This window comes from Oryctolagus cuniculus, chromosome 17 (genome assembly GCF_964237555.1).
Source record: "Oryctolagus cuniculus chromosome 17, mOryCun1.1, whole genome shotgun sequence".
Taxonomy (NCBI): Eukaryota; Metazoa; Chordata; class Mammalia; order Lagomorpha; family Leporidae; genus Oryctolagus; species Oryctolagus cuniculus.
In genome coordinates, this window is record NC_091448.1 from 1,069,424 (window position 1) to 1,095,765 (window position 26,342).

At 72.5% G+C, this 26,342-nt stretch overlaps 4 protein-coding genes across 13 annotated transcripts; 1 reads left to right on the plus strand and 3 right to left on the minus strand.

The window, feature by feature from the left end:
* Positions 1 to 1,412: 1,412 nt before the first annotated feature.
* On the minus strand, positions 1,413 to 6,922 carry SLC25A10 (solute carrier family 25 member 10). The gene is made up of 11 exons (XM_051828312.1): positions 6,691 to 6,922; positions 5,185 to 5,304; positions 3,904 to 4,018; positions 3,772 to 3,820; positions 3,588 to 3,629; positions 3,156 to 3,199; positions 3,003 to 3,073; positions 2,721 to 2,813; positions 2,576 to 2,653; positions 2,089 to 2,145; positions 1,413 to 2,015 (listed from the first exon to the last, which is right to left on the minus strand). Exons 1-11 carry the CDS (start codon positions 6,781 to 6,783, stop codon positions 1,914 to 1,916), a joined length of 864 nt encoding a protein of 287 aa, XP_051684272.1. The 5' UTR covers positions 6,784 to 6,922; the 3' UTR covers positions 1,413 to 1,913.
* Positions 6,923 to 7,843: 921 nt separating this feature from the next.
* MRPL12 (mitochondrial ribosomal protein L12) lies at positions 7,844 to 11,290 on the minus strand. The gene is made up of 5 exons (XM_051828313.2): positions 11,056 to 11,290; positions 10,490 to 10,676; positions 10,147 to 10,230; positions 9,449 to 9,583; positions 7,844 to 9,187 (listed from the first exon to the last, which is right to left on the minus strand). The coding sequence occupies exons 1-5, from the start codon at positions 11,127 to 11,129 to the stop codon at positions 9,071 to 9,073; spliced, it is 597 nt and encodes a 198-aa protein (XP_051684273.1). The 5' UTR covers positions 11,130 to 11,290; the 3' UTR covers positions 7,844 to 9,070.
* Positions 11,291 to 12,069: 779 nt separating this feature from the next.
* HGS (hepatocyte growth factor-regulated tyrosine kinase substrate) lies at positions 12,070 to 23,237 on the minus strand. Of its 9 annotated transcripts, none has more exons than XM_070060151.1 (22): positions 23,081 to 23,237; positions 22,096 to 22,180; positions 21,919 to 21,994; positions 21,614 to 21,706; positions 20,110 to 20,233; positions 19,126 to 19,178; positions 18,837 to 18,905; positions 18,311 to 18,435; positions 16,798 to 16,876; positions 16,622 to 16,720; positions 16,068 to 16,157; positions 15,435 to 15,473; positions 15,218 to 15,361; positions 15,070 to 15,129; positions 14,452 to 14,662; positions 14,185 to 14,357; positions 13,796 to 13,936; positions 13,451 to 13,628; positions 12,920 to 13,053; positions 12,722 to 12,844; positions 12,545 to 12,631; positions 12,070 to 12,440 (listed from the first exon to the last, which is right to left on the minus strand). In XM_070060151.1, the coding sequence occupies exons 1-22, from the start codon at positions 23,115 to 23,117 to the stop codon at positions 12,360 to 12,362; spliced, it is 2,301 nt and encodes a 766-aa protein (XP_069916252.1). In that variant the 5' UTR covers positions 23,118 to 23,237; the 3' UTR covers positions 12,070 to 12,359. The 9 variants fall into 9 exon arrangements, with proteins under 9 accessions (XP_069916252.1, XP_069916247.1, XP_069916251.1 ...); XM_070060146.1 differs by having other exon boundaries at positions 14,143 to 14,357; positions 14,452 to 14,702; XM_070060150.1 differs by having other exon boundaries at positions 16,068 to 16,163.
* Positions 23,238 to 23,344: 107 nt separating this feature from the next.
* ARL16 (ARF like GTPase 16) lies at positions 23,345 to 26,291 on the plus strand. Of its 2 annotated transcripts, none has more exons than XM_070060155.1 (5): positions 23,345 to 23,488; positions 23,575 to 23,633; positions 24,690 to 24,803; positions 25,031 to 25,116; positions 25,447 to 26,291. In XM_070060155.1, exons 1-5 carry the CDS (start codon positions 23,428 to 23,430, stop codon positions 25,616 to 25,618), a joined length of 492 nt encoding a protein of 163 aa, XP_069916256.1. In that variant the 5' UTR covers positions 23,345 to 23,427; the 3' UTR covers positions 25,619 to 26,291. The 2 variants fall into 2 exon arrangements, with proteins under 2 accessions (XP_069916256.1, XP_069916257.1); XM_070060156.1 differs by having other exon boundaries at positions 23,346 to 23,488; positions 25,001 to 25,116.
* The last annotated feature ends 51 nt before the right edge of the window (positions 26,292 to 26,342 follow it).

Genomic DNA, 26,342 nt, shown 5'->3' on the forward strand with positions numbered 1-26,342 from the left:
GGCCTCTCCACCAGGGTTGGAGGGCTCGGACCGGTGCTGTGGCCCAGTGGGTAAAGCTGCCACATGGACGCTGGTTCAAGTCCCGGCTGCTCCCCTTCCTATCCAGTTCCCTACTATGGCCGGGGAAAGCAGTGGAAGAGGGCCCAAGTGTTGGGGCGCCCACGTGGGGGACCCAGAATCTCCTGGCTCCTGGTTCGGGTTGTGGCCATCTGGGGAGTGAACCAGTGGATGGAAAACCTCTCTTCTCTCCCTGTGGTCTGCCCTTCAAACGCATTTCTAAGTCTTTAGGCTGCCTGCTCTGGGCAGGCTGCACCCCCAATCTTTACCCCTCCCTGCCCCACCCTCCTGAAGTCTCCCAGTGGCCTCCCTGCCTCTCCACGCCCTGGAATCCTGCAACCTAAGAACGGGAGGACCCTGCAGGGTGACACTGGCAGCTCCCACCTGACTTCCCACTGCTCCACCCAGGAGGGGTCAGCAGGCTGCCCAGGGCCAGCGCCCAGCGCCCAGCACCGTGGCGCCCCCTGCTGCCCTCCCTGGGGCTCTGCAGGTTCTCCAGCCCCAGCGCGCCCGTTCAGGCAGAGGTCGTGTCCGATTCACCTGGGCAGGTGCCCGTGGGGCCCGGTGTCCACCATCTGGGCACCCTTGCTGGCCTGTCTCCTGGAAGCTTTGTTTATTCTTTTGTTTGAAAGGCAGAGATCTTGCACCTGCTGGTCCACTCCCCAGATGGCTGCAACAGGTTGGGCTTGTCTAGGTTGGAGCCAGGAGCCCCATCCGGGTCTCACATGGGTGCAGGCAGGGCCCCAAGCTCGTGGGCTTGGTGCTAGCAGGGAGCTGGGATGGAGGACCTGGCTGGACCTGGCTGGGGCAGCCACACCCTTGGAGGTGGGGGCTGGGCCTGCCTAAGACTCGATGGGGCCACCCGGGGCCCTGGTGGGACATCAACGGCTCTGGCCTGGGGACTAACACGCTGGGGTCTGCCCCACTTCAGGGGACCCCCCAGAGGGCGCAGGCCTTCTTCCCCTAGGACACACCGCCCGCCGCCCTGGCAGCCACAGCTCCCGCGGGGTGCAGGGGGGCCTCCCTCACACTGGGAACCCCCGGGCACCAGGGAGAGGGAGGGTGGGTGGGCCCCTGGGATGCCTGGCACAGAGTGGCCGGAGCAGCTTCCTGGGCCTCCCTGCCCCCTCTGGTGCCCACCAGCCAGGGCCCACTCCAGGGACTCCTCCTGCAGCTGAGCTGGCCTGGGAGGTGCACGCCTGGGGCTCTTAGGGGAGGCTCCCAGGCCCCTGGCCTTGCTCTCCATAAACAGGGGAGCAGGGGAGCCCTCCTGGGGGTGCAGAGGGTCCTGTCGCCCCTGGACAGCAAGGCAGCTGCTGGCCACGGGTGCCGAGTGACGCGCAGGGAAGACCGCGGGTGGTCCACGCTGTTTATTTAAGCACCCCCACGGAGCCGCGCACAACGCCCCACGGAGCCGCGCACAACGCCCCACGGAGCCGCGCACAACGCCCCCAGGAGGCCCAGCCCCAGGTGCAGGAGGCAGGGGCTGGGGAAGGGCCCAGCCTCACTCGGCAGCAGTTGGGGGGGCGCTGGATGCCGCAGGACATGTGAGACCCCCAGGACAGACGCGACTGCCCCGTCTCTGCCCACCGCGGCCACACGCCTGGGGCGGCTTTGGGTGCGGCTGGACTGGGCCAACGCCACCACGCCTGCTCGGGTGCCCGGCCCGCTGGGCTCTCGCTGGTCACCTGTGCCGTTTGCTCCCCTCACTTGGGAGCAGGGCTGGGCGGCGGCGGCCCCTTCGTGCGGTCACAGTGCAGGGACACTGCCCAGCGGGCGGGGCTGCGCGGGGCTGCCCCGGGGCTCTTTGGAACAGCAGGTGCTGGCGGCCGCTCGGCGCGGCGGCTCCCGGCCGGTCAGGACGGCACCTGCAGGCCGAAGTGTTTGCGTAGCTGCTCCAGGAAGACGAAGGTGAGCACGGTGTGGGGGATGAGACGGATGCCGGCGGGAAAGAGGCCCTGGGGGGGTCAGCCGGTTACCAGACGCTCCCCCACCACCACCCCGGCCCCCGCCCCCAGGGCCCCCGCGCACCTTGTAGAAGGCCAGCGGTCCCAGCTTTGCGGTCTCCATGGCACAGTGGAAGACGCCCTGAGGAAAACCCAGGGGCAGTGCGTCTGTCACTCAAAGGCAGCCGCCGCCCAGGAAGCCCCAGAGCCCGGGACGCACGGCCAGACCGACTCCCCGGCCCGGCCTCCCCGGTGCCGCGGGTGCAGGGCAGCCTCGCGGGCGGGGAGGTGTGGACAGGCCTGGAGAGCCGGGCCAGCCGGGGTCAGGGAGGCGCGGGCGCGGGGCAGGGGCTGCGTGCGGTGTCCCGGGTTCGAGCACCGGCTCCACCCTGACTCTGCCAGACGCCCTGGGGGCAGCAGTGCCGGCCTCCCGCCCGGCCCTGGACGGAGTCCTGGGAACACCTTTCGGATGAGTAACTACAGATGAGAACAAAACAGGGCAGCTGAGCGGGCCGGGGGCTTGTCCAGCGGGGGGCGGCCCATGGCCGCAGTTCACGGGCGGCCGCACGCACCCGGTACTCTCCCTTGGCGTTCATCAGCCGGGTCTTCAACACGTCCAGAGGCTGGCACAGGACCGTGGCGCATCCACCCTGGGGAGGGGAGGGGGCGTCACCCGGGCCTCCCAGGGCTGGGCGGCCCCCCACGCCGGGCACTTACGGCAATGAAGCTGGCGACAAAGTGTGTGAAGACGCTGTCGGACAGGTGCCCGGTGCTAAGCACCAGCTGCTTGGCCTGGTCGTAGCAGGAGAGCTGGGGGGGCCGGCAGTGAGCACCGAGCACCAGCACCCCGGCGCCAGATGGGGGAGGGGCCGGACCCACCCGTGCCCACTCACCCTGCCAGCCCCCACCGCGGGACTCTCAGCACTGCCTCTGTGAGCCCTGAGGTCAGAGGTCAGAGGCCACAGCGGCTGAGGGCCCCGCCCTGGGCAGGAGTCCTACCTGGCCGACGGTGACCAAGGCCCCGCGGCTGGACGCCATGGTCGCACCCGAGAACAGCCTCTTCAGGCCCTCTGCCAAGGAAGGGCGAGGTCGGGCGCCGGCCAAAGCCCCCCCCGCCCCGCCCCGGCCCGCCCCGGCACTGCCGGCTCTCACCTTCCCGGGCCACGCGGAGCAGCCCGTCCAGGGCGTGTGTGTAGCTGCAGGGGACACGGGGCCGTGAGGCTCAGCCCAAGTCCTCCCACGAGGAGCCGCCCGCCGGGAGCCAGGGCACCCCAGGGGCTGTCCACACTTGGGGCCCGTCCCCGGAGGCGGGCCCTGCCTGCCTAGCCCCGGGGGGCCCAGGTGTCCCCCAGGAGGGAGAGGGCCCGCGGCACGGCCAGTGGGGCCAGGAAGGAACTGGGCTCTGGGGCCCACAGGAGGGGTGAGCTACGGCCACCAGGCCCTTCCTCAGGACAGCGCAGCCCCGCCCCAGGTCACCCCAGAGGTCACAGCTCCTGCCTCTTACTCCACCCCCCCACCCTCGGTGAGCGCCCAGGGGTCCTGGCCAGGTCTGCAGGAGGCCCCCCCCCCGGGGCCGCCGCTCACTTGCGTCGCTGCTGGAGGGGCAGCTTCATGTCATTCTGCATCCTGCAACAAGAGGGGGCGCTGGGCGGGGGTCCGCGGCCCCGCCCCCTCCGATGCCCAGGCCAGGCTCGCCCCAGACCCCCGTCCGAGGGACCCTTGCGAGCGCCCCCTGTGCGCGGCAGGAAGGCCTCAGCCCCACACCCACCTCACGTTGACCAGGTCTGCGGGGGTCCCCACGAAGCCTCCGGTCAAGCCTGGGGAGACACAAAGCCGGAGCCCAGCCGTGCGGCTTCGTGCGAGGCCCCGCCCCGCCGGCCAGGCCCCGCCCCCTGCTCACCGCTGACGCCGCCCAGCAGCACCTTCTGGTGGAAGGGGAGGGGCCCCTGGCCGGCCTTGGTCAGGCGGTCGCGCACGGTCTCGTAGATGGCGAAGCGGGTCAGGGAGTAGGTCATCTGGGGGCGGGGCGTGGCGGGCTCAGAGGGCTCGGCCGGCCCCCCCAGACCCGGGGACGCCGGCCCGCAAGACCCAAGCGGCCCACAAGCGCGGGGCTGCCCCTCCTCTGGGCGGTCTTTCCCCCACCCTGGGGTCCCCTCGTGTAGGGAATCTTGGAGAACTTGAAAGGGGCCCGGATGCCACACGTGGTGGGTGAGGACATCCGAGGCTGGGCTCTGCGACCAGGTCCCCCGGGGGGCGGGGTCCAGGCGGGAGGGGGTGTGGCCAGCGGGACCAGCCCTGGGTGGGTGCTCCCACACCCCTGTAGACCCCGGGAGACAGGGTCCAGAGGGAGTGGGCGTGGCCATGGAGGACCAGCCCTGGGTGGGCGCTCCCACACCTGTAGGACCCTGGGAAACAGGGTCCAGAGGGAGGGGGCGTGGCCATGGAGGACCAGCCCTGGGTGGGCGCTCCCACACCTGTAGGACCCTGGGAAACAGGGTCCCGAAGGAGGGGGCGTGGCCAGGGAGGACCAGCCCTGGGTGGGTGCTCCCACACCCCTGTAGACCCCGGGAGACAGGGTCCAGAGGGAGTGGGCGTGGCCATGGAGGACCAGCCCTGGGTGGGCGCTCCCACACCTGTAGGACCCTGGGAAACAGGGTCCAGAGGGAGGGGGCGTGGCCATGGAGGACCAGCCCTGGGTGGGCGCTCCCACACCTGTAGGACCCTGGGAAACAGGGTCCCGAAGGAGGGGGCGTGGCCAGGGAGGACCAGCCCTGGGTGGGCACTCCTACACCTGTAGGACCCCCGGAGGCGGGGTCCCGAGGGAGGGGCGTGGCCCGGGGGACCGAGCCCTGGGTGGGCGCTCCCACACCTGTAGGACCCCCGGAGGCGGGGGTCCAGAGGGAGGGGGCGTGGCCAGGGAGGACCAGCCCTGGGTGGGCGCCTGCACCCCTGTAGGACCCCCGGGGGCGGGGTCCTGAGGGAGGGGGCGTGGCCCGGGGGACAGAGCCCTGGGTGGGCGCCTGCACCCCTGTAGGACCCCCCGGAGGCGGGGTCCAGAGGGAGGGGGCGTGGCCCGGGGGACGGAGCCCTGGGTGGGCGCTCCCACCCCTGTAGGACCCCCGGAGGCGGGGTCCCGAGGGAGGGGCGTGGCCCGGGGGACCAGCCCTGGGTGGGGCCGCACCTGCCGGCACAGCGAGGCGCTCAGGCCGTTGTACAGAGCCAGGATGCCGTCGGTGCGCAGCACCTGCAGCGCCATGCCCGTCATGCGCAGCTTCACCTCCTGCTGGGTCTGCAGGTGCACCTGTGGGGGTGGGGACGGGGCGGGTCATGCTGCAGAGCCCTCCCAGGCCCAGGGAGGCGAGGAGGTCGCCTCCACGCCAGCCCGTTGAGGCCTTTCCCAGAATCCACTGGGAAAGTGGATTCCCTGGGAAAGCCAGGGAAACTGAGGCGGGGCAGGGCCCGGCCCGTTCACACGCCTGTTCTGCCCCACGCGAGGCCCCGCCCCAGCAGGGCAGCTGGGGGAACTGGTGTGAGTCTGTCAGCCCCCCAGGAGCCCCACCCCCGCTGGGCAGGGGTGCAAGTGGGTAGGCCAGGGCCAGACAGGAAGAGTGGGGGGCTGAGGCCCCATCCCGGCTCCCTGGCCCTAAGCTCAGTACAGCAGGGCCACCTGCCGGGAGCCTGCGGCGGGGGTGGGGGGCGCGGGGGGGGGGCGCGCATAGGGCAGCAGCCCCCGCCAGGGCGAGCCATGTGGGGAGCTTGCAGTGGTTCCCGGACAGCCGGGCCAAGGCCCTGTCCACGGCACCCAGCGGGGCCACCGGCTCTGGGCCAGAGGGCAGTGGCCGCTTCCTGACCCCGACACGCAGCAGAACACAGGGAAGGGGCGGGGCCAGAGGCAGCACCGCCCTCCCCCTCCAGTGCCTTGGACAATGAACAATGGCACCCAAGGCCAGGGCCCCAGCCCCAGTGAGGGCTGGCCTGAGCCTCCAGCCCGCAGGGCCCGCCCCTCACCGCCCAGTCCACAGGTGCCCGGGCCGGGCCCAGGCTGGCTCTGGGTGGGGCTGAGGCCTGGGCGGCTGGCCGTGACCACAGGCAGGCAGGATCCCCAGGCCAGGCTGCGTCAGAGACCAAGGCCGCCCGACCTGGCTCCGGGGACAAGGGAGCTCTGTCTCGCTCGGCTCCATCAGCAGTTGAAAAAAACAGTCCACGGAGCACGCATGCTTCTCACGCAGAGATGCGCACGCAGCGCTGGGCACGCCGGCAGGAGCTCCTGGCGCCTCCCGGCCGTGCCGCCCACCTCTCGGGCCTGGGCCACCTGCCGCGCTGGGCCACCGCGTGCGGGCAGCATCCGCCGCGCGGGGTCCGGGCCCGGGGTGAGCTGGGCGAGCCAGGTGTCTGGGTGCCGACACCCGCGCGCATTCGCGGGCCGGGCGGACCAATGCTCCCCGGCGCTGGGAAGGGGCCGCCCCGCGACGCCAGGCCCTGCCCAAGGTCACACCTGTATTCCCGTGGGGCCTGGCCATGCCGGGCCGGTCGGGAGCGGCGCCATCGCGGGCGGCCACAACTCCACGCATGGCCACCGGGAAGGAAGGGCCTCCCGGCACGACGGGGCCCGAGCAGCGCGAGCGAGTGGGCGTCGCGGCTGCGCCTCCGCAGGCGCCGGCCCCCCGCCCCCGGCCCCGGGCCTCACCTTGAGCAGGTCCAGCGGGTGCGTACAGCAGGCGGCCCCGCACGAGGCCAGCCCCCCGAAGTACCAGCGCGACACGCGCGCCTCGGCCGCCATGGCCCACGCGACCCTGGCCGGAGCCCTACTGGAGACTGGACCCCGGCCCGCAGCTACACCGCGCCCGGTTCAAAGCCCAGTCCGCGCGCCCGCGCCCCGCACAACCAATGCGCCCGCGGGCGTGGGGGGCGGGGCTGGAGACCCCGCCCCCGACGTGAGGGGCGGGACCCGACGCACCGGGCGGCCACGCCCCCTGCGCGCGCCCGGCCCCTTGGCCTTGACCTCGCTCCCGTGGCCGCCCCTGACTCGCGGGTCTCCAGCGCGGGGGACACGTGCGTGGGGCCGCAAGCCCTCGCCCAGCGCGCGCAGACACGAGGGGGCCCAGCCAGGCCCAGCGGTGCCCAGGCGTCTCCTCCAGCCGGGAGGGGGGCTCGGGACCTCTGGCGGCCTGGAAGCCGCTTGTTTCCGGACAGGAAGTGGGCACCTGCGGCCCGGGCTCCGACACTCCGTCCCCACCCGGCCTTAGGACGGCGAGAGGCAGTGGGCAGGCGGCCCGAGCCCACTCAGCAGCCTAGCACGTGCCCCACCGTGCCCCTGACCCAGCCAGGCTCTGCGGCCACGGGAGGCACTGGATGGACCATCGCACCACCCCGTGTGTTTTGCCACTCGGGTCTTGACTCCAAGTGGCCTCTGTCCCCGGAGGTCGTTGGCCGGAGTTCTGTTCTGGGGGAGTGAAGCCGCTGCGGAGGCAGCCCCTGGACTTTGTGCGGCCCACGTGACCGGCCTGTGAAGCCAGAAGGGCGACCACGCCAAGGCCAGGCTGGGGGCTCCGTGAGAGGCGTGGAGACTCACGGAATACGTGGGTTCCCCGGGACCCAGCGGCCCGGCTGCAGCACAGGGCACGGCACCTCCACAGCGATGCCCAGGCCGTTGGGCAGCATGGACCCCACCATGGGCTTGGCTGCCCGTCAAATGGAGGTCACAGAAACCCCAGGGGGCCAGGGTCAGAGCCCTGAGCCTGAAGCCGAGGGCTGGGGCGGGCGTGCTGCGTGGGAGAGGCTGGAGCCCCCCAAGGAGATGGGAAGAGTTGGATTGCACAGCAGGGCTCGCAAACAGGAAGTCACTTTCTCCAGTTTTATTTGAAGGGCAAAGGGTCGGCCTCCCGTCTGCTGGTTCACTCCCCAGACGCTCCAACAGCAAGGAAGCCAGCAGCCTGGGTGGCCGGGGTCTCCTACACTGACGCCCCCCCAACTCCCAGCTGCAGACTTGTCCCTGGTCAAGGGGCTGGTGGGCCAGGCAGGGCCAGGCTGGAGTCCAGGACCAAGCCAGAAGCCGGGCTGCAGGGCAGGGGCCCTGAGACCTCCCCCAGACCTGACCGGGAGGGCACGGCCGCCCAGGAACTGACACAGGAACCTGAGCTGCAGGGCGGCTTCCAGCAGCTGAGCCCACAGGGTCAAGGCCAAGTGGCCGAGGCCCCAGGGTGGCCGCCAGCGCATTCACAGCCTGCCTGGCCACACCCGTGTACGGTTGGTCACTTCCAGCCCGAAGCAGGTCAAGGGGACGGAGCGCCCGGGAAGGACCAGGCTGGGGTCTCCCAGCCACCGGCACTCCACAGCGTGGTCAGCAGGGGTCCAGGGTCAGGGCCACAGGGCAGGGTGCTCAGGGGACAGGCACCTGCGGTGTAGCACCTCCCCCACCCTCGGGAAGGGGACAGGAAGTGCTTGTCCAGGGTTTGCTGCTGGAGAACCAATCACCCGGGCAGAGCCGATGCGGCCCCAGGCCAGGGGCCCACAGGGGCCGGTGGCCGCGCCCCAGGCACACGGCCCCTCACTGCGTCCTCCGGCGCCCAGGCGCGGCCTGCAGGTTCCTGGGTCAGCCCCTGGCCAAGGCCAGCAGGGGAGGGGTCCCCGGGGCCAGCACCTGGCGACAAGCTTTCTCCAGGCACCCAGGCCCCGCCCACCAGGCATCACGGGTACCCTCCCCGCGTGGGTGAAGGCTGCTGCCGGCTCCAGGTCTGGACACATGAAACTCACACCCACTCTGCCCCTCACGGCCGCTCAGGCCTCACCCAGGGGTCGCTGACCCCGGACACCCCAGGGGCGGGAGGCGGCCCCCCCAGCTGCGCCAGCAAACCAGCCTGCAGGAGCCTTAACAGTGTATTTGTCTCAGCCGCCACCGGAGCCCACCGGAGCCCACGCGGCCTGGAGGCCCCTGGTGGCTGTGCCACGGCAGCCGCTGCCCTGCCCTCCCCACAGTGAGTCCGTCTGTCTGCGGCAGGCCAGGAGCCCACTCCCCAAGTCCCGTGGGGGTCTGGTGCCAGGGGCGGGCGCCCGCGAGTCCTGGGGGGCTACTCCAGCACCACGGTGCCGCCCACCGCCTCCAGGGCCGCCTTGATCTTCTCCGCCTCCGCCTTGGCCACGTTGGCCTTGACTTCCTGGGGCAGGGACTCCACCAGCTTCTTGGCCTGCGGGGGCGGAGGCAGGGACGGGCCCGGGGTCAGCAGGGACAGGGACGGGGCCCGGGGTCAGCAGGGACAGGGACGGGGCCGGGGTCAGCAGGGACAGGGCCAGGCAGTGGGGACAGCAGGGACAGGGACAGGCCAGGGGACAGCAGGGTCAGCAGGGACAGGGCCGGGCAGTGGGGTCAGCAGGGACGGGGACAGGCCTGGGATCACCAGGGACAGGGACGGGGCCGGGGACAGGGCCGGGGCCGGGCGCCCGCCCACCTGCACGAGGTTGATGCCCTGGATGTAGTTCTTGAGCTCCTTGATCAACTTCACTTTGTCCACCGGCTTGGCCTCCGTCAGCCGCACGGTGAAATGCGTCCGCTCCTTCTGCTTGGGGACGTCGTCTTCTGCCGCCTCGGGGAGCAGGAAGGGGGCGTGAGGCCGGCACTGAGGGGCCCCGCCGGGTCCCCGGCAGTCCTGTAGCCGGCCGGCACGGCTGCCCAGACACCCTCCTTCACGAGGGCCACTCCTCAGACACGGGCGTGACCCGAGAGCACCGTGTAGGCAAGTGGGTGGTGACGGGCCGGCGTCCCCCACGCAGGCCGGCTGGGACAGGGGCCGGCGTCCCCCACGCGGGCCGGCTGGGACAGGGGCTGCTCCAGCTCCCACCCAGCTCCCTGCTCAGGGCCTGGGGTGCAGCAGTGAGGCCCGGGGGCTCGGGCCGAGGCAGTTCAGGGTTCCTGGCTTAGGCCTGGCCCTGCGACCACTCGCGGAGTGACCAGACCGGAAGGTCACGTGCCTGACTCCGCCCTTCAAACCAACCTGCAGAGCCCAGGCCCCTGAGCAGGGCCGAGTCCGCCCCGGGCGGGCCTGGCTCCGCCCCCCCGTCCGCGGGGAGCGGCCGCTGCAGCCCCCAGCCCAGCCCCCAGCCCTCCCGAGTCTCCCCTCTCCCCGCGGCAGGTGCGGGGCGGGCTCACCTCCGGGGCGGCGGGGGCGGCGGCGGCGGCGGCGGGGGCGGCGCCCGCGGGCACGAGTCCCACGTCCGGGATCTTCAGCGTTTTCTGGGGACAGAGCGCGGTGCTCAGCGCAGACGCCGGGGGACCCCCTCGCGACCCCCCACGCGCGCCAGCCGCGGTGCTCGGCGCAGACGCCGGGGGCCCCCTCGTGACCCCCCACGCGCGCCAGCCGCGGTGCTCGGCGCAGACGCCGGGGGGCCCCCTCGCGACCCCCCACGCGCGCCAGCCGCGGTGCTCGGCGCAGACGCCGGGGGGCCCCCTCGCGACCCCCCACGCGACCGCCCACGCGCGCCAGCCGCGGTACCTTCAGCAGCTCGTTGAGGTCCGCGACCTCCAGCAGCGTGAGGCCGGCTATGTCCCGCACCAACTGCTGGATCTTCGGGGGGTACTCCTTGGGGGCGTCGTCCAGGGGGGCCCCGGCCAGGGCCTCGCCCCTCCGCGGGCCGCTGCTCCTCATCTGCCGCGCAGCACACACGCAGGGCACCTGCCGCCTGCCCCCCGCAACAGCGTCAGCCCGGGGGCACGGGGGGCGCACGTCCAGGGCTCTCAGGCCTCGAGGGGCCACCCGAAGGGCCCCCGAGCCGCTCCATACTTCTCAGCCCTAGAGACCCCCGCAGTCGCTCCCGGGGACGCAGGCCCGCCCAACCCCGCGGGGACGCCTCCGCAGCAAGCTCCCAGCGCCGACGCGTGGCCGGGGCGCCCAAGGTCACCCCGCGGCCACGCACCTCGCTTCGCGCGGCTCCCGCGGAAACGGGCTGCGGCCCGAGGGGCGAGCCGGCCTGAGCCGCTGCAGGTGGCCGCGTGCCCGCCGCCCCCTGTCCGTCCCCAACCCGGTGCGCCCGGCCCTGGCGCCACAGGGCCCTGCAGTACCTGGCGAGGCGGAGCGCGGCGCCGCGAAGCCCCAGACACGGTCCCCACAGGGGACGAGCGGCTGCCGGCAGCATCGCTCCGCGGCGGGAAGGTCACACGCGGCTCCCAGGAGGGACGCTCTAGCACCACGGCCGCGAGCACACGAGCGGGAAGGGACGCTCTAGCCGGCGAGGCGGCGGGGCATGCGAGCTGGAGCGGGACGCTCTAGGCGCCACGACCGGGAGCATACGAGCTGGGGACTGACGCTCTAGCGACGGAGCATAGGCGCTGCAGAGGGACACTCTAGGCGCCACGGACGCGAGCATACGAGCTGGAGCGGGACGCTCTAGGCGCCACGGCCGGAAGCATACGAGCTGAAGGCGGACGCTCTAGGAACCACGACCGCGAGCATACGAGCTGGAGCGGGACGCTCTAGGCGCACTTCGCGCTTGCCGCCGAGATTACCCACAAGGCAGTTCATGGCGCAGGCGCAGGCGCAGGCGCAGGCGGGTCCTTGCGGCACTGACGGAAGCGTCGGCGCCCCGCGCCTGGGCTGTGGCGGTGCCCGCCCCCTGCTGCGGCGGGGGCGCCTCTCTCCGCCGCCCCGCAGCCTGTCAGTGCGGGGATGGGGTCACCAAGAGGTGTGGGTGCGCGGGGTGCCCGGAGCCCTGGCCCGCCTCTGCCCGCGTGGCCACGCCCACTCAGGCCACATGAAGCGGCCCATTTCCCTCGGGGGACCGCAGTCCTGCGTGGCAGAGCTGGCGCGGACGCCTGCACCTGCACGCAGGGAGCGGGGGGTTGCGGGCTAAGCCGCTGGCTGGGCTGCGTGCCCGGCCCCCGCAGGGGCGCGGGAGGCTCCTGCCAGCTCCCGTGCGCCGAGGCCCACGCCTGCCCCGTGCACTGCGGGTTCCCGCCCGAAGACCCGCAACCTGGGCCCTGCGCTTCCGAAATCCACTTTCCTGTGACTGCCCCGCCCCAGACACTCCGTCGGGGACCCCGGCCCGCACGCGCCCCGCACGCACTCGCACTCGGCGCTCTCTGGAATTCCTTTATTACCGCGGTGGCGCTGCAGGGGAGGGGGCGCTGGGAAGCGGGAGTGGAGACCCTGAGCCGCCGCCCCCGGCTGTGGCGGGGCCGGGAGACGCCCGGCAGAGTCCGCGTGGCCACCTGACCCACGGGGCGGCGGGCTCTCCCTGGGGAGGGGTCTTCCCTCCCACCCGCCCTCCCCGAGGCCCGGCCCGGGGAGAGAAGCCAGAGACGACTCAGGACCTGAAGCGGGGGCGGGGCGGGGCTCGGCGTCCGCGTGCGCTGTGGCTACTCCAGGGTCAGTCGAAGGAGATGAGCTGGGCTTCGCTGCCCTGCACGGGCGGCCCCTGTGCGGGCGGCTGCGGGGCCACGGGGGGCGGCTGCGGGGAGAGCAGATGCGGCCATGCTGCCTGCCCGGCCCGTCCGCCCACGAGGCCCGCGGGAGGCTGCAGCGCGTGCTGCGGAGGGCCCGTGGGGGGCTCACCTGCTGGTACGCGGGCTGCTGCCCGGCCACGTAGGGCTGCTGGGGCGGCACAGCCGCGTCCTGGCCAGGGAGCGCGCTCATGAGGTTCTGTGGGGGAGAGGCCGGCCGCTGAGTGGCCCCCTGGCCGGACACCGGGCCCTCCCAGCGCCGGCCCCCGGCCCGCCGGCCCGGCCTCACCTGCATGCCGTACGGCTGGTAGCCCACGGACACGGACTGGCTCCCCAGGTAGCCCAGGGTGCTCGACTGTGCGGGCGGCTGGGGCATGGCCGGGAGGCTCTGCGGGGCCTGGGAGGCCACGTTCTGTGGGGAAGAGGCGTGTAAGGGCACAGCGGCTGGGCGCGCGCCCGCGGGAGCGGCCTGGCCCTCGCCCTGTACCTGGTAGCCTGGGGTGGGCGTGGGCTGGTAGGATGAGTAGGCGGGGCTGGCGGTGGGCCCGGCCTGCGCCTGGGGTGCCGCCTGGGCCCCGGTGGCGCCGGCTGGGTACATGTAGGCGCTCACCATGCTGGCATCTGGAACAAAGCAGCAGATGCGGCAGTGAGTGGCCAGTGCCCGGCACGGGGGTTCAGGCAGAGCAGCAGAAACGCTGGAGCGAGGGCCGGCCGGCGTGCGCGGCTCTGAACACGGCAGACGCCGCCCGCGCGCACAGCCTGGCTGAGCCCGCGCGCGGTCCGACAGGCCAGGGCTCTGGGGACTCTCCGCCGTGAAGTGAGGAACATTCTAGAGGGGGAGCAGGGGGCAGCGGTGCACCAGGCCTGGGGGCCGGCAGGGGCAGGGCTGGCCCCGGTGTGTGCGTGGGAGAAAACGCCATCTGGGGGATTTGGGAGGTGCTTAGACCACTCCCGTCGTGTCTTCGGATCAGGCTACAGCTCTGGGCCGTCTTGGCTGGAGACCCCCGCCCAGTGTTACCTGCCGCAGCCCCGGGCATGCTGGGGTAGGGGCCGGCAGCTGGAGCCGGCTGGCTCATGTACACGCCGTGCATGGGGGAGCCCTCCACGGAGCCTGCTGGGCTGAAGGTGCCGGGGAAGCTGGCCGGGCCGGACGGCTGGTAGAGCACGCCCCCGGCCGCAGCAGGCACAGCCTGGAGCTGGGGACAGAGGAGAGGGCTGTGAGGGCCGGTGTTCTGCCCAGGGTGGGGTGGGGTGGGCCGCGTGCCTGGGCGTAGGGCAGGGGGAGGCGGGGGTGGGGTGGGGTAGGGTGAGCAGGGTGCCTGGGCGTAGGGCAGGGGGAGGCGGGGGTGGGTGGGCCGCGTGCCTGGGCGTAGGGCAGGGGGAAGGCGGGCATCTGGGCCCGCATCTGCACTGTCTGCTTCTGCTGCTCCAGGCGCAGCTGCCGCTCCTTCTCCTGCTCCTGCAGGCGCTGGATGGCCAGCTGCCGCTGCACCTCCAGGTACTCCTGCAGGGGCGAGGCCAGGTCAGCCGCGGGGCCCGCGCCGCCCACCCCGCCCACCCGCCGCACCTGCTTCTGCCGCCCCGCACGCCCGCCCGCCCACCGCACCTGCTTCTGCCGCCCCGCACGCCCGCCCGCCCGCCGCACCTGCTTCTGCCGCCTGCCCGCCCGCCGCACCTGCTTCTGCCGCCCCGCACGCCCGCCCGCCGCACCTGCTTCTTCTGCCGCCCCGCACGCCCGCACGCCCGCCGCACCTGCTTCTTCTGCCGCATGATCTCCAGCTTCTGCGCCAGCTGGATCTGGCGCTGGCGCTCGGCCTCCTCGGCCGCCCTGCGCAGCTTCTCCCGGTGCTCCTCCCGCAGGGCGCTCAGGGCCCCCCGCGCGTCCCGGATCTGCGCCAGCTTGTCCTGCAGCCCCTCGTAGTACACTGCGGGGCAGGCAGAGCGGCCTGAGCGCGGCGGCCCGGCGGGCACCGGCCAGGCCCAGCCCGCCGCGGCGGGGGGGGGGGGGGGGGGACGCACGCCTGCGCTCGTCCAGCTGGTTGAGCAGCTCCAGCAGCTGGGGGTGGGTGCTGTTGATGGACTGGAACAGCGACAGCACGGCCGAGTCGTTGGTGATGCTGCGGCCCCGCATGTGGTTGCTCTTCATGCGGTTCACGAAGGTGCTGACCGCGTTCTGCAGGGCCTTGAGGAGCTGCTCGTGGCTCTGCTCCGACTCCCCGTTCTGGTACTGCTGCTGGACACGGGGCCCGTGAGCGCCGCCAGCCCCCGGCCTGCAGGACAGGGAGCCTGGCGCTCCCATCAGCTCCGCGAGCTGGCCGTGTGCGTCGGAGCTACGACCCAGGCCCAGAGCCCGGGCTGACGGAGCCGGCTGGACGGCCCTCTGCCCTGCGCCCAGGCTGGCCTCCCAGGCACAGCAAAGCCCAGACGCCGGGACGGCTGTGAACTCCTGGGGCAGGGGCGGGGCTGGGCTCCGGGCTGCTCTGCCGTGTCTGGGAGCACACGGTGTGGACAGAGCTCCGGCCCACAGCCCACCCCCGAGGTACAGGGCCCGGCAGGGCCAGAGCCCTCGCTCAGGACACACTGTGCTGTGTGTCTGGCACCCCATGCGACGGGCGGCTGGGAGGGACCCCCGCCTACCTCGCTGAAGGGGCCCCCGGAGGCCGGCACAGGCTGCGGGTCTGTCTCTGGGAGGGTCGTCTGCAAGAGACCGGGGTTGCGAGGGGCTCACTGCCCGGCCTCCTCAGACCACAAGCCTGAGCCACGCGGTGCAGGGCGGCGCCCTCACCTCCCCCACGCCGGCGGGGGCCGCGTGCCCCTCCCCGGGCTGGGCGGCCGGCTCCGCCAGGGGCACAGGCGCGGAGGGCGTGGGGCTCCGCCGGGCCTCCTCCTGCTTCTTCTCCCAGTAGTTGCGGTTCAGGTACCGGGCAAGCTGCTCACGAAGAGCTGAGGTCACTCGTGTGGCCAGGAGGCGGCAAGGACAGCCCCCCGGCCAGGCCCCTTACCTCAGGGTCCATGTCCTCAGCCAGAGGCGCTGAGGAGTTCTGGGAAGACAAGGGCAGTCTGGGGTCACAGGTGCAGGCAGCAGGGAGCTGGCCTCAGTAGTCACTTGGGGAGGCCCCGCTGGTGTCCAGGGGCGGCGGATCCCACGGCCTGGGTGCCTGCCAGCCTGCTCAGGGGACCCACTGCCCCTCACGTGTCACACTCCTGTTGTCACAGGCACCCGGGTAGCAGCCCACAGGACCCCTGCCCAGCCCAGGCATCCCACCAGCTCTGCCCGCAGGCCCCCGCTGCAGCCCGGGCCTTCCACAGCCCCACAGAGCTCCCACTGTCAGTCTTCCACCCCACCCCACTGTCCACAAAGCAGAAGGCGCCCTGACCCCAGTCAGGGCCGGCCAGGGAGACCAGGAGGGCCTCCCAGAAAGGCCTTTAGCCATACGGACGGGAAGGTGTGGAGGACGGGGCTCACCACCTGGACCCTCAGCCTGGCCGGTGTCCTAGCGCCCACTGAGGGCCGTGGGGGCTGCAGCCCAGGCCACCCTGGCCATCTGCCCACATGGCAAGGCCACTTCGCTCAGGGGAGGCCCAGGTCAGCAGCGCTCCCACCATTCCGTGGCCTGAGGCGGGGGCACGCTCACCACGGGAGAAGAGTACAGGCTGCCAGCGGGCGGTGCCGAGGAGGCCACAGGCGTGGGCTCTGCCTTGGGGTACGCGGTGTAGCTGGACTTCTGTCTCTGCGGAACCAGGAGGTCACTGGGGAAAGGCCGGGCGCAGCACGAGGGGGAGCCCACCTCACACCGCAGCCCACCCCAAACCCAGGCATGCCTCCCCCAGCCCCCCCTGCTGCATGGGAGCCCAGGCTGCCCCTCGGGCCTGGTCCCCCCGGCCGTGTGAGAGCCCAGGCTGCCCCTCGGGCCTGGTCCCCCCGGCCGTGTGAGAGCCCAGGCTGCCCCTCGGGCCCCAGCCCCCCGGCCGTGTGAGAGCCCAGGCTGCCCCTCGGGCCGGGCCCCAGCCCCCCGGCCGTGTGAGAGCCCAGGCTGCCCCTCGGGCCGGGCCCCAGCCCCCCGGCCGTGAGAGCCCAGGCTGCCCCTCGGGCCCCAGCCCCCCGGCCGTGAGAGCCCAGGCTGCCCCTCGGGCCCCAGCCCCCCGGCCGTGAGAGCCCAGGCTGCCCCTCGGGCCGGGCCCAGCTCACCAGTCGCTCCTTCTCCTCGGCCTCCGACTGTGACAGGGCCAGAGCCAGCTGCAGCTCCTCCTCCTCCTGCAGAGCCGTCTCGTCCCGCTTCGGCGGCAGCTGCGGGCGGGCGGGAGGGCTGGTGAGCGGGGCCCTGCCTGAGGGAGAGGTGCCCGCGGGCCGCGGGGGGCGGGTACCTGGGACTGCTGCGACAGGGGGCTGGTCAGGTACTCCGGGGGCAGCTCCGTGGGGGCGGCCGCCTTCCCTTCCGCTTTCCTGGGAACAAGAGGCGGCAGGTGAGCGGCCCTGCTCCTCCCAAACCTCTCGACCCTGCCCGCGCCCCTCCCCGTCCACACCAAGGGAGAGCCGCACTCCAGGGGCACCAGGGACTCGGACCCACAGCCGGCACAGGCCTGGGCCGCTGAGCAGAGCTACGGCCCCTCTCGCAGGAGCAGACTCAAGCCCCGCCTGGCCGGGCGGCAGGAGTGGAGGCTGGCCCTCCACCGTCACCTGGGACCCTGACCCCAGAGCCCTCCGTGTGACCCTGTCAGCCGCAGACAAGGACCCAGGAGGACCACACAGAGGGCCTGCGGGGGTGCCGGCTCAGGGGCACCAGCTCCAACGTTTCCACCAGCACAGGTGTCTGGTGTGGCGCCTGACGCGCACCCCGGGAGCAGCACGTGAGGCTCCGACACTTGCCTCCCCAGCACCCACGCGGGAGACCTGGACCAAGTTCCCAGCGCCTGGCTTTGGCCCAACCCTGGCTGCGGTCGGTGTTTGGGGAGCAGACGGGAGTGCCGCTTTGTCTCCCCGGTAAACAAAGAAAGCCCGACCCCTCCCGCTTCGAGGAGCTTTCCGCTGTACTAAGAAAGCACTGTGCTGAAGCCGGCAGGCTGGACGGCAGAGGGAGGAGCCGGCGGGCAGAAGTGCAGCCGCACCACCGAGTAGCGTGGGGCTGCGGCACGGGGCGCACACCACCGAGTAGAGTAGCGTGGGGCTGCGGCACGGGGCGCGCACCACCGAGTAGAGTAGCGTGGGCTGCGGCACGGGGCGCGCACGGCCACACGTGGGCCTCGTGCACAGAACCAGGGAGAGGAGAGGCATTCTCCACGCACCCCTGAACTGAGACCGCGGTCCCCACCCCCAGGGAGGGACACTCTGAGAGGACGGGCGTCCACCAGAGGCGCACAGCCCGAGCCCCGGCCCCAGGGAACAGCCCACACAGACAGGACCACGCCACGCCCCACGTCCGACAGAGTGCCACCAAGGACTCCCCTGGGACAACAGGAAGCTGACACGGACGCCGTGCACACTGGTGCTCACGAAGCAGCGCCGGGTATAGGGACGTGAGGCCGTGATCGCTCCCACACTCACGGCACAGCAGACTCGGGGGCTCACGCGTGAGCACCGGGTGGCGGAGCACGTGCCACACGGCGCTGTGCACAGGGCTCCTCACCTGGCTTCCCTGCCTACAGGGAGCGCAGATGGAGCCCGGGGCACGTCCTGCCCACAGGGAGCGCAGATGGAGCCCGGGGCACGTCCTACCCACAGGGAGTGCAGGGAGGAGGCCGGGGCACGTCCCGCCCACGGGGAGCGCAGGAGGACAGGCGCCGGGCACGTCCTGACCGCAGGGAGCATGCGCAGGAGGCAGGCGCCGGGCACGGCCCGCCCACGGGGAGCATGCGCAGGAGGCAGGCGCCCGGCACTCACTTGTTCAGCTGCTCGTAGCAGGGCTCGCACACGCGCACCTCCTTCTCGATGCCGAACTTGGGGATGGTGGAGTACTTGGAAGAGCACTTCCCACAGAAGATCTGCCCGCACGCCCGGCAGTGGTGCTGCGAGAGACGGGGTCGGGCAGGCGGGGTCACCCCAGCACCCGCCCACCCACAAGCCCCTGGACATCACTGAGGCTGGGGGGAACAGGACGCTTCCCACGTCGGGCAAAGAATTAAAAGGGGAGGTCCCCGAAACGCCTGCGCCAGGGCCACCCAGAGAGGCGTGGAGCACCAGACCCCGCGCGCCCCACATTCACAGCCTGAGAACCGGGCCGTGCAAAGACCAGCAGCCTGGCCAGGACCCTGGGACCCCCACACAGGTGACGCAGAGCCTGCCCGGGACAGGGCCACAAGGCCGACTTTGGCCGAGGGCACCGCCCTCCTCAGGACTCGAGTGTGGCTGCGGGGGACGGGCCAGGCTGACGGGCAGTGGCCTCAGAGGCCACGGGGCGGGCACTCACCTTGCGGGTCACCACCCCAAACTGCACCCTGCACCGGTGGCATTCCTCGGCGTCCACCCAGTCAGGGGCCTGGGGAGTGGGCAGCGTCAGAACCACACGGGCCCCTCACCCCCAGCTCCCCGCTCCGGGGTCAGGACTTCCCGCCATCGGAGGGCCGTGTCCATATCTGCGCACGTGCACCCGTCGCCACGGCCCAAAGGCCCCTTGCCCATGTTCCCACGTGCACACCAAGCTCTGGACAGCAGCTCACCCCACCCCGCGAGCCAGCCCCGGGCCGCCCTGCACTCACTCTCTCGGCGGCAAACATGGCGTCGCTCTCCTTGAACTCCGGGAAGACGTGTCCTGGGGGGAGGAGGCCAGGGTCCGCGCTGGGTCTGCCTTGCTGTCCCTTCCTAGCCCCGGGCGTCTCCACCCCACAGAGGTGGACGCGGTGGCGACCACAGCCCCAGCGAGCGTGTGCCAGGCCCTGAGGCTCTGCCCCTCAGACGCTGCCCCTGCTGGTGGCAGACCTGCCGCTGGGGGCTTCACCGGCCCCTCGCTCTCGGAAATGGGTTCCGGGTGCTCTCGGGGGCGCGGCCTCCTCTGAAAAGCCTGTCTCCAGGAGTGTGGACACGAGCACATCCCACACCCAGCCTGGCATCCGGGCTGGGGGCAGCCTGTGCACCTCGTGGCACCTCACACAGGCCCTGACACCCGCCGGGCCCCTCTCAAGGCCAAGCTGCGGCGTGAAGGCCTTGTCTGCAGACGAGAGAGCCCCGGCCCCGCCCCTCAGCTACTGCCTGGCCCCAAGCAAACACCTCCAGGCGCAGCCTGCATCCACCTCTCCTCCAAATCCCACCTGCCAGGAAGGCAGAGGGGCCCTGAGATGCACCTCAGCTGCCACGGCCTGGCCTGAGCCCACCAGTGAGTGCCTCACGGAGCCCTGGCCTGCAGCTCAGGAGGCACCGGCGGGCGCTGGACCCCTCTCTGCTGCGCCAGGGGCTCGGCACTGGCCGCCGGGATACAGGCTCCTCCCTCTCGAGCTCCTGGTGCCCAGGCACCTTCCGGCACTCACCCTAGGCCACACCCCCTCGAGCCCTGACTCCAGTCAGCTCATTTGCCACACAGGGTGCGAGGCCTCCCCCCCGTGGGCTCTCCCAGGTCCTGGCTCCCACCCCCAGTCACCTGGCAGTACCAGACAGCCCCTCATCCCAACGCTGTGCCTATCAGGTTTGACTGCCTGGCCAGGCAGCCCCCGGGCTCCTAGGGGCCACACCCGGGCCCTGCGACTCACCCTCCACCTTCATGATCTGGTAGGTGTCCTGCACCACCTTGTACTTGGGCTCGTTCCGGAAGGCGTGCGCCCAGGCCTGGATCAGGTACAGGATCTTGTTCCGGACGCTCACCTCCACCTGTCTCTGCAGAGCAGTGGGAGGAGCTGGGCAGGGCCGCAGCTGACCTGGGCGAAGCAGTGGCCGGCCAGGCCCCCGTCCTGAGCAGGGGCTCCCCGGGGATGGGGGCTCAGGCGGGCTTGGCGCCATCCAGGGCCGCGGCGCCGCTGAACCCTGGCAGCCGAGGAACCACAGGCGCCTGCTGCCTTTGTTCTCAACCAGGCCTGACCAGGCCTGACCGGTCCTGACCAGTCTGGGGGTCCCCTGCTCCCACTGGCTCCAATCTCGCAGGGCCAGCCAGGCCTGACCACGTCCACTTTCCCAGTGACAGCTGGCAGGGGCAGGAGGGTGGCTGCTCCCACAGCTCCCCCAGGCCTGGTGCAGCCCACCACGTGTCCAGGACTGAGACTGTCCACGCCCGACGCTGAGGACAGCACGGGACGAGAGCTGCTTCAAGGGGACACCAGGACAGCTCCTGCCCCGGGGTCCTTGTTCTCTCCCGCAATTCCCGCCCCTTCGCTAGCACAACCCCTCCTGGGCACGAGCCTTGCGCTTGACCAGAACACAAGGATGGGCTGGGCCCGAGGCTCCCCTTAGTGCAACCAGAACACAGCAGGAAACACCCAGGGCACCAGTGAAGGCCTCCGACGAGCCCGCGTGAGCCTGGCCCAGGACAGTGTCCAGCAGGACCGGGGCCCAGGCCTTGGGTGCCGGAGCAGGGAGGGCAGCCTCACTCTGGCAGAACCCCTGCAGGTGCCCTGGGCCCCACCTCCTGTGGACCTGGGTGACCCCCCGGCTCCTTGGTCTGCTCTCCTCCCTCCTGACCCCGACACACCCGAGCTCACAGCTGTCACCTGGCCTGAGGCCCTGACTGCTCTGCCCCCGGAGCCTCCCCTCGGGCGCCTGCTCACACCCCCGCCCCAGCCGCCCCCCACGGGGACTGCCCGCACCTCCCCAGCCCCTGTCCCAGACTCAGCTCTGAGTCCTGCTTCCAAACCCCCCGGAGCCCAGGACGGGGTCTCCTCCGTGCCCCTCTGCCCGGAGCCCAGGGGGACGGGGTCTCCTCCGTGCCCCTCTGCCGGGACCGGCCCCGCCCAGAGCCCAGGGGGACGGGGTCTCCTCCGTGCCCCTCTGCCAGGACCGGCCCCGCCCAGAGCCCAGGGGGACGGGGTCTCCTCCGTGCCCCTCTGCCGGGAGCCCAGGGGGACGGGGTCTCCTCCGTGCCCCTCTGCCGGGAGCCCAGGACGGGGGTCTCCTCCGTGCCCCTCTGCCGGGACCGGCCCCGCCCGGAGCCCAGGGGGACGGGGTCTCCTCCGTGCCCCTCTGCCGGGACCGGCCCCGCCCGGAGCCCAGGAGGACGGGGTCTCCTCCGTGCCCCTCTGCTGGGACCGGCCCCGCCCGGGCTACCTTCAGCAGCTCCTTCAGCTCCTCCATGGTCTGCTTGTTGGCCACCTCGTCATGCACCGTCTGCCCACAGTTCTTCACCACCGACTCCATGACCTGCAGACCCAGGAGGGGAGGGTCCAGGCCAGTCAGGGCGGGAACCCCTCCTCCTCCTGGATGGGCCACGGAGGGGCCTGCAGCATAGCGTCTGCCAGGGGGTCCCCGCCCGGGGACAGGGGACAGCACAGGGGCACGGGCCTGCCCAGCAAGGGGCAAGGCTGCCTCAGGCTGTGGGTGGGGCCAGGGACAGAAGCTGGGGGCGGAGTTACCTCCAGAGCGTACAAGGCCACATGCGGGTTCTTGTCATTGACTTTCTTCTTGATGGAATTCACCGCATACTTCGCTCTGCAGGAGAGAAGATGTGGTGAGGGCAGACGGACAGACGGCCTAGGGAGAGGGCCGAGGGCCCAGGGGGATCCAGGCCGGGGGCCCAGCCCCTCACTCACTGTGTGTCGCCCTGGCGGATCAGGTCGCAGATCTGCAGGATGGACTCCCAGTCGGTCTCCAGCAGCAGCTGGCTGGTCGCCTTGTCTGAGGGACACAGGCCATGTAAGCGCTGGCCCCCGGGGCCCTGGGCAGCCTCCCCAGCCAGGCCTTTGGACGCAGTGGGAGACCAGGGCCAGCCCCGACACGCACCGACAGCCGCAGAGGCGCTGGGGCCCCCGGTGCCGTGCAGCGCCCGTGGACTAACCACGCCCTCACGAGCCAGGGGTCCAAGGGGAGGCCGCTGGCCCGGCCCCACGGCGTGTCCCGGAGCGAGCCAGGGCTCACCCTGAAACACGGCTCCCTCGCGTCCCGGCCGCGGGCTCCGTGGACGGCCACCCTGCCTGAGCGCTCTGGGGACGAAGGCAGATCCGACTCCCGCGGGGCCACCGTGTCCCAGCCCCCGGGGCGGCAGTGGCCTACCAGGTGCGCCCTCCGCACCGACTCAGGACCACGGGGACAGAGCCCTGGGCGGCCGAGGCACTACCCGGAGCGTCCGGGGCGACGGCTGGCCTTGCGGCAGACCACGCGACCCCGGCGCAGGGACGGCCGGGGAACGTCCACTGAACTCCTGGCCAGCGCCTTCCCGCGCCGGGGCCCGGCCGCGGGAGCAGCGCCCAGGGCGGCTCCGCAGGCCCCGGCGAGGACGTGCGGGCCCGACCTTCGCCGTGACAGCAGCGCCCCGGCGGCTCCGACAGCGCCGGCCACGGCGTCCGGGACTCAGGACCTGGCGCCCTCGGCCAGCGCGGCTGCTCCCGGGGAACTGCCGCCCGCCCGCCCCGGCGACCCGCCCGCGGGCCCCGCGACGCCGGGGTCCTGCGCGGCCCTCACGGACGCCGGCCCTGGAGGCGGCCACACCCGGGGACCCAGGGGCGGCCGGGGCCGCAGGACGCGCTGACAGCGCCCCCGGCAGCGCCGGGCGGCCCGGGGGCGGGCGCGGTGCGTTACCTAGGAGACGCTCGAAGGTGCCGCCGCCTCGCCCCATGGCGACCCCGACCCGGACCGACGCCGCGGACGCTCCTCCGCTCCGAGCTGGCGCGCCCCCCGACTTCCGCTTCCGCCTTCCCCTCCAGCGCGCGCACGCGCAGCTCGCCGCTCCGGCCGAGACTCGCGAGGAGGCGGGACTTAACGCCCGTCCCTTGACGCCGTGCGTCTATTGGACCGCGGCCGCCGCGGTGGTGAGTCCAAAGAACCAATGAGCACTCTGGAAGAGAGGCTTAGCCAATGAGAGGGGCAGGGGGTGGGCCCTGCGTGTGGGCGCCGAGCGGCGGGTGCCTAGGGGCCCGGGGTCCGGGATGTGTCTGCTGCTGGGGGCGTCGGGCGTCGGGAAGACGCTGTTGGTGAAACGGCTGCAGAATATCCTTCCCGGGCGGCGCGAGGGGCCCTGGGGGGCCGGGGTGGGGACGCCGTCCGTGGGGCTCTGGTCCTTGACCGCTCCGCACAGTTGAGCTCCCAGGACGCGAAGGGCGACGTGGGGGCGCCTCCGCCGACCCAGCCCACGGTAGGTGTCGGACTCCCGCAGGCGCGACCGGAGGGGGTGACCTGTGCGGAGGCGGGTGCGGCCGCCAGCGTGTCCCTGAACTCGCCCGACGCACGGCCGCCTGCCGCCCTCCCGAGACCCCTCTCCCTGGGCCCCGGCCCGCAGGTGGGCACGCACTGCCCTCCCGAGACCCCCTCCCTGGTCGCCCCCGGGGGAGCGTCTGGGCCCCGGCCCGCAGGTGGGCACGCACCGCCCTCCCGAGACCCCTCCCTGGTCGCCCCGGGGGAGCGTCTGGGCCCCGGCCCGCAGGTGGGCACGCACTGCCTCCCGAGACCCCTCCCTGGTCGCCCCCGGGGGAGCGTCTGGGCCCCGGCCCGCAGATGGGCACGCACTGCCTCCCGAGACCCCTCCCTGGTCGCCCCGGGGGAGCGTCTGGGCCCCGGCCCGCAGGTGGGCACGCACTGCCCTCCCGAGACCCCCTCCCTGGTCGCCCCCGGGGGAGCGTCTGGGCCCCGGCCCGCAGGTGGGCACGCACCGCCCTCCGAGACCCCTCCCTGGTCGCCCCTGGGGGAGCGTCTGGGCCCCGGCCCGCAGATGGGCACGCACCGCCCTCCGAGACCCCTCCCTGGTCGCCCCCGGGGGAGCGTCTGGGCCCCGGCCCGCAGATGGGCACGCACTGCCTCCCGAGACCCCTCCCTGGTCGCCCCTGGGGGAGCGTCTGGGCCCCCGCCCGCAGGTGGGCACGCACCGCTCTCTCCTGAGGCCCCCTCCCTGGTCGCCCTGGGGGAGCGTCTGGGCCCCGGCCCGCAGATGGGCACGCACTGCCTCCCGAGACCCCTCCCTGGTCGCCCCTGGGGGAGCGTCTGGGCCCCCGCCCGCAGATGGGCACGCACTGCCTCCCGAGACCCCTCCCTGGTCGCCCCCGGGGGAGCGTCTGGGCCCCGGCCCGCAGATGGGCACGCACTGCCTCCCGAGACCCCTCCCTGGTCGCCCCGGGGGAGCGTCTGGGCCCCGGCCCTCAGGTGGGCACGCACTGCCCTCCGGGAGTTCACAACCTCTGCGTCATGGTTCCCGCAGGTGGGCACCAACCTGACGGACATCGTGGTCCAGCGGAGAATCACCATCCGGGAGCTGGGCGGGTGCATGGGCCCCATCTGGTCCAGTTACTACGGAAACTGCCGTTGTCTGCTGGTGGGTCCCGCGCCCTCCCACTCCCCCGCTGGCGTAGCGGTCCAGGGGACGGGCACCGGCCAGCTCCTCCGCGGAGAACCGACTCCCCCTGCCTGTTCCCTTCGTGGTCGGCGGCTGTGGCTGATGGCGTCTCGCCCTGCCGCCCTGGGCCGGGCCTGCGGTGCTGGGCGAGGTCCCAGGGCTCTGTTCCTCCTCAGTTCATGGTGGACGCCTCCAACCCCACCCAGCTCTCCGCGGCCTGCGTGCAGCTCCTGGGCCTCCTTTCTGCAGAGCAGCTCGCGGAAGCGTCCGTCCTGATCCTGTTCAATAAGATGTGCGGGCCTGGGAGCGGGCAGCGGGGCTGCCCCGGGCGGGGGGGCGGGGCGGGGAGCGGGGGCAGCACGGGGTGCGCGGGGCAGGCGTGCCCGGGAGCGGGGCAGCACGGGTGCGCGGGGCAGGCGTGCCCGGGAGCAGGGGCAGGCGTGCCCGGGAGCGGGGCAGCACGGGGTGCGCGGGGCAGGTGTACCCGGGAGCGGGGCAGCGCGGGGTGCGCGGGGCTGGCGGGCCCGGGAGCGGGGCAGCACGGGTGCGCGGGGCAGGCGTGCCCCGGGCGGGGAGCGGGCCCCGGGGCTGCCCGGCCTGACGGGGCGGTGTGTTCCCGCAGCGACCTGCCCTGCTACATGAGCATGGAGGAGATCAGGTCGCTGATGAGGCTTCCAGACATCCTCGCTCACGCCAGGCAGAACGTCTCCACCGCGGAAATCAGCGCCCGGAAAGGCACTGGCCTGGCGCAGGTGCTGCACTGGCTCCAGGACACCCACGGAGCCAGCAGCTGACGTAGCCCAGGGACGGGTAAACTGAGGCAGCAGGAGACTGCTGACATCTGGCCTGTGTTCCTGAGACCGTGCCTGGGGCTGGGGGAGGAGCCCGGCCTGTCCCAGTGCTTGCTGCCCTGGCCGGCCCGGCATTCTGTCGGCCTGAGGCGCCTGCGGGTGAGTGGTCCCCTGGGTGGGCAGAGAGCAGAGGTGGCCTGTGCACCCAGCGGCTGATGGGGACCCAGAGCCTTGGAAACAGGCTGTCCCCACTCGGGGCCGAGTGCGAAGTCCAGGCGTCGGCAAGGTCGGCTGCTCCCGGGGCGAAGCCGTCCGGGGCAGGCGGCCCCCACTGCCGTCCTGGCTTCCAGCAGTTCTGTGTCCACTCCTTCCCGAGGTCTGTCAGGAGGACGTCCCTCAGCAAAGCCAGGGACAGCCACACCTGCGGGCGCCCGGCAGTGGGCGAGGAGCTCCCGGGCCAGGCCAGTTTCCTGAAGCTGCGCCCTTGGCCTGGTGGCTGGGGTGCCCCTCCCACTCCAGAGCACTCGGCTGCAGCACCCAGCTCTGGCTCGAGCGCCAGCAGGCCGGGGAGGTGGCCGTGCACCCGCGTGGGAGACCCGGTTTCTGGCTCTCGGCTTTTGCCTGGCCCAGCCCTGGCTGTTGTAAGGATTTAGGAAATAAACCAGTGGACGTTGTAGCTCAGGCTGCCCCTGCGTTTGCTTTTTAATACCTATTTACTGGGGCTGTG

Excerpts from the sequence above, each read along its gene's own strand:
- SLC25A10 (XM_051828312.1), bottom strand. The coding sequence starts at position 6,783 with ATGGCGGCCGAGGCGCGCGTGTCGCGCTGGTACTTCGGGGGGCTGGCC. Across the intron at positions 3,821-3,903 it reads GCTGCTGGGCGGCGTCAGCG|GCTTGACCGGAGGCTTCGTG; the intron begins GTGAGCAGGGGG and ends GTGTCTCCCCAG. Across the intron at positions 2,654-2,720 it reads TTGTCGCCAGCTTCATTGCC|GGTGGATGCGCCACGGTCCT; the intron begins GTAAGTGCCCGG and ends TCCCCTCCCCAG.
- MRPL12 (XM_051828313.2), bottom strand. The coding sequence starts at position 11,129 with ATGCTGCCGGCAGCCGCTCGTCCCCTGTGGGGACCGTGTCTGGGGCTT. Across the intron at positions 10,231-10,489 it reads ACCTCAACGAGCTGCTGAAG|AAAACGCTGAAGATCCCGGA; the intron begins GTACCGCGGCTG and ends CTCTGTCCCCAG. Across the intron at positions 9,584-10,146 it reads CCGCCCCCGCCGCCCCGGAG|GCGGCAGAAGACGACGTCCC; the intron begins GTGAGCCCGCCC and ends CTGCTCCCCGAG.
- ARL16 (XM_070060156.1), top strand. The coding sequence starts at position 23,428 with ATGTGTCTGCTGCTGGGGGCGTCGGGCGTCGGGAAGACGCTGTTGGTG. Across the intron at positions 23,489-23,574 it reads GTTGGTGAAACGGCTGCAGA|AGTTGAGCTCCCAGGACGCG; the intron begins ATATCCTTCCCG and ends ACCGCTCCGCAC. Across the intron at positions 25,117-25,446 it reads CTGATCCTGTTCAATAAGAT|CGACCTGCCCTGCTACATGA; the intron begins GTGCGGGCCTGG and ends GTGTTCCCGCAG.
- HGS (XM_070060145.1), bottom strand. The coding sequence starts at position 23,117 with ATGGGGCGAGGCGGCGGCACCTTCGAGCGTCTCCTAG. Across the intron at positions 21,707-21,918 it reads TGGCCTTGTACGCTCTGGAG|GTCATGGAGTCGGTGGTGAA; the intron begins GTAACTCCGCCC and ends CTGGGTCTGCAG. Across the intron at positions 15,474-16,067 it reads GCCTGTACTCTTCTCCCGTG|AACTCCTCAGCGCCTCTGGC; the intron begins GTGAGCGTGCCC and ends TTGTCTTCCCAG.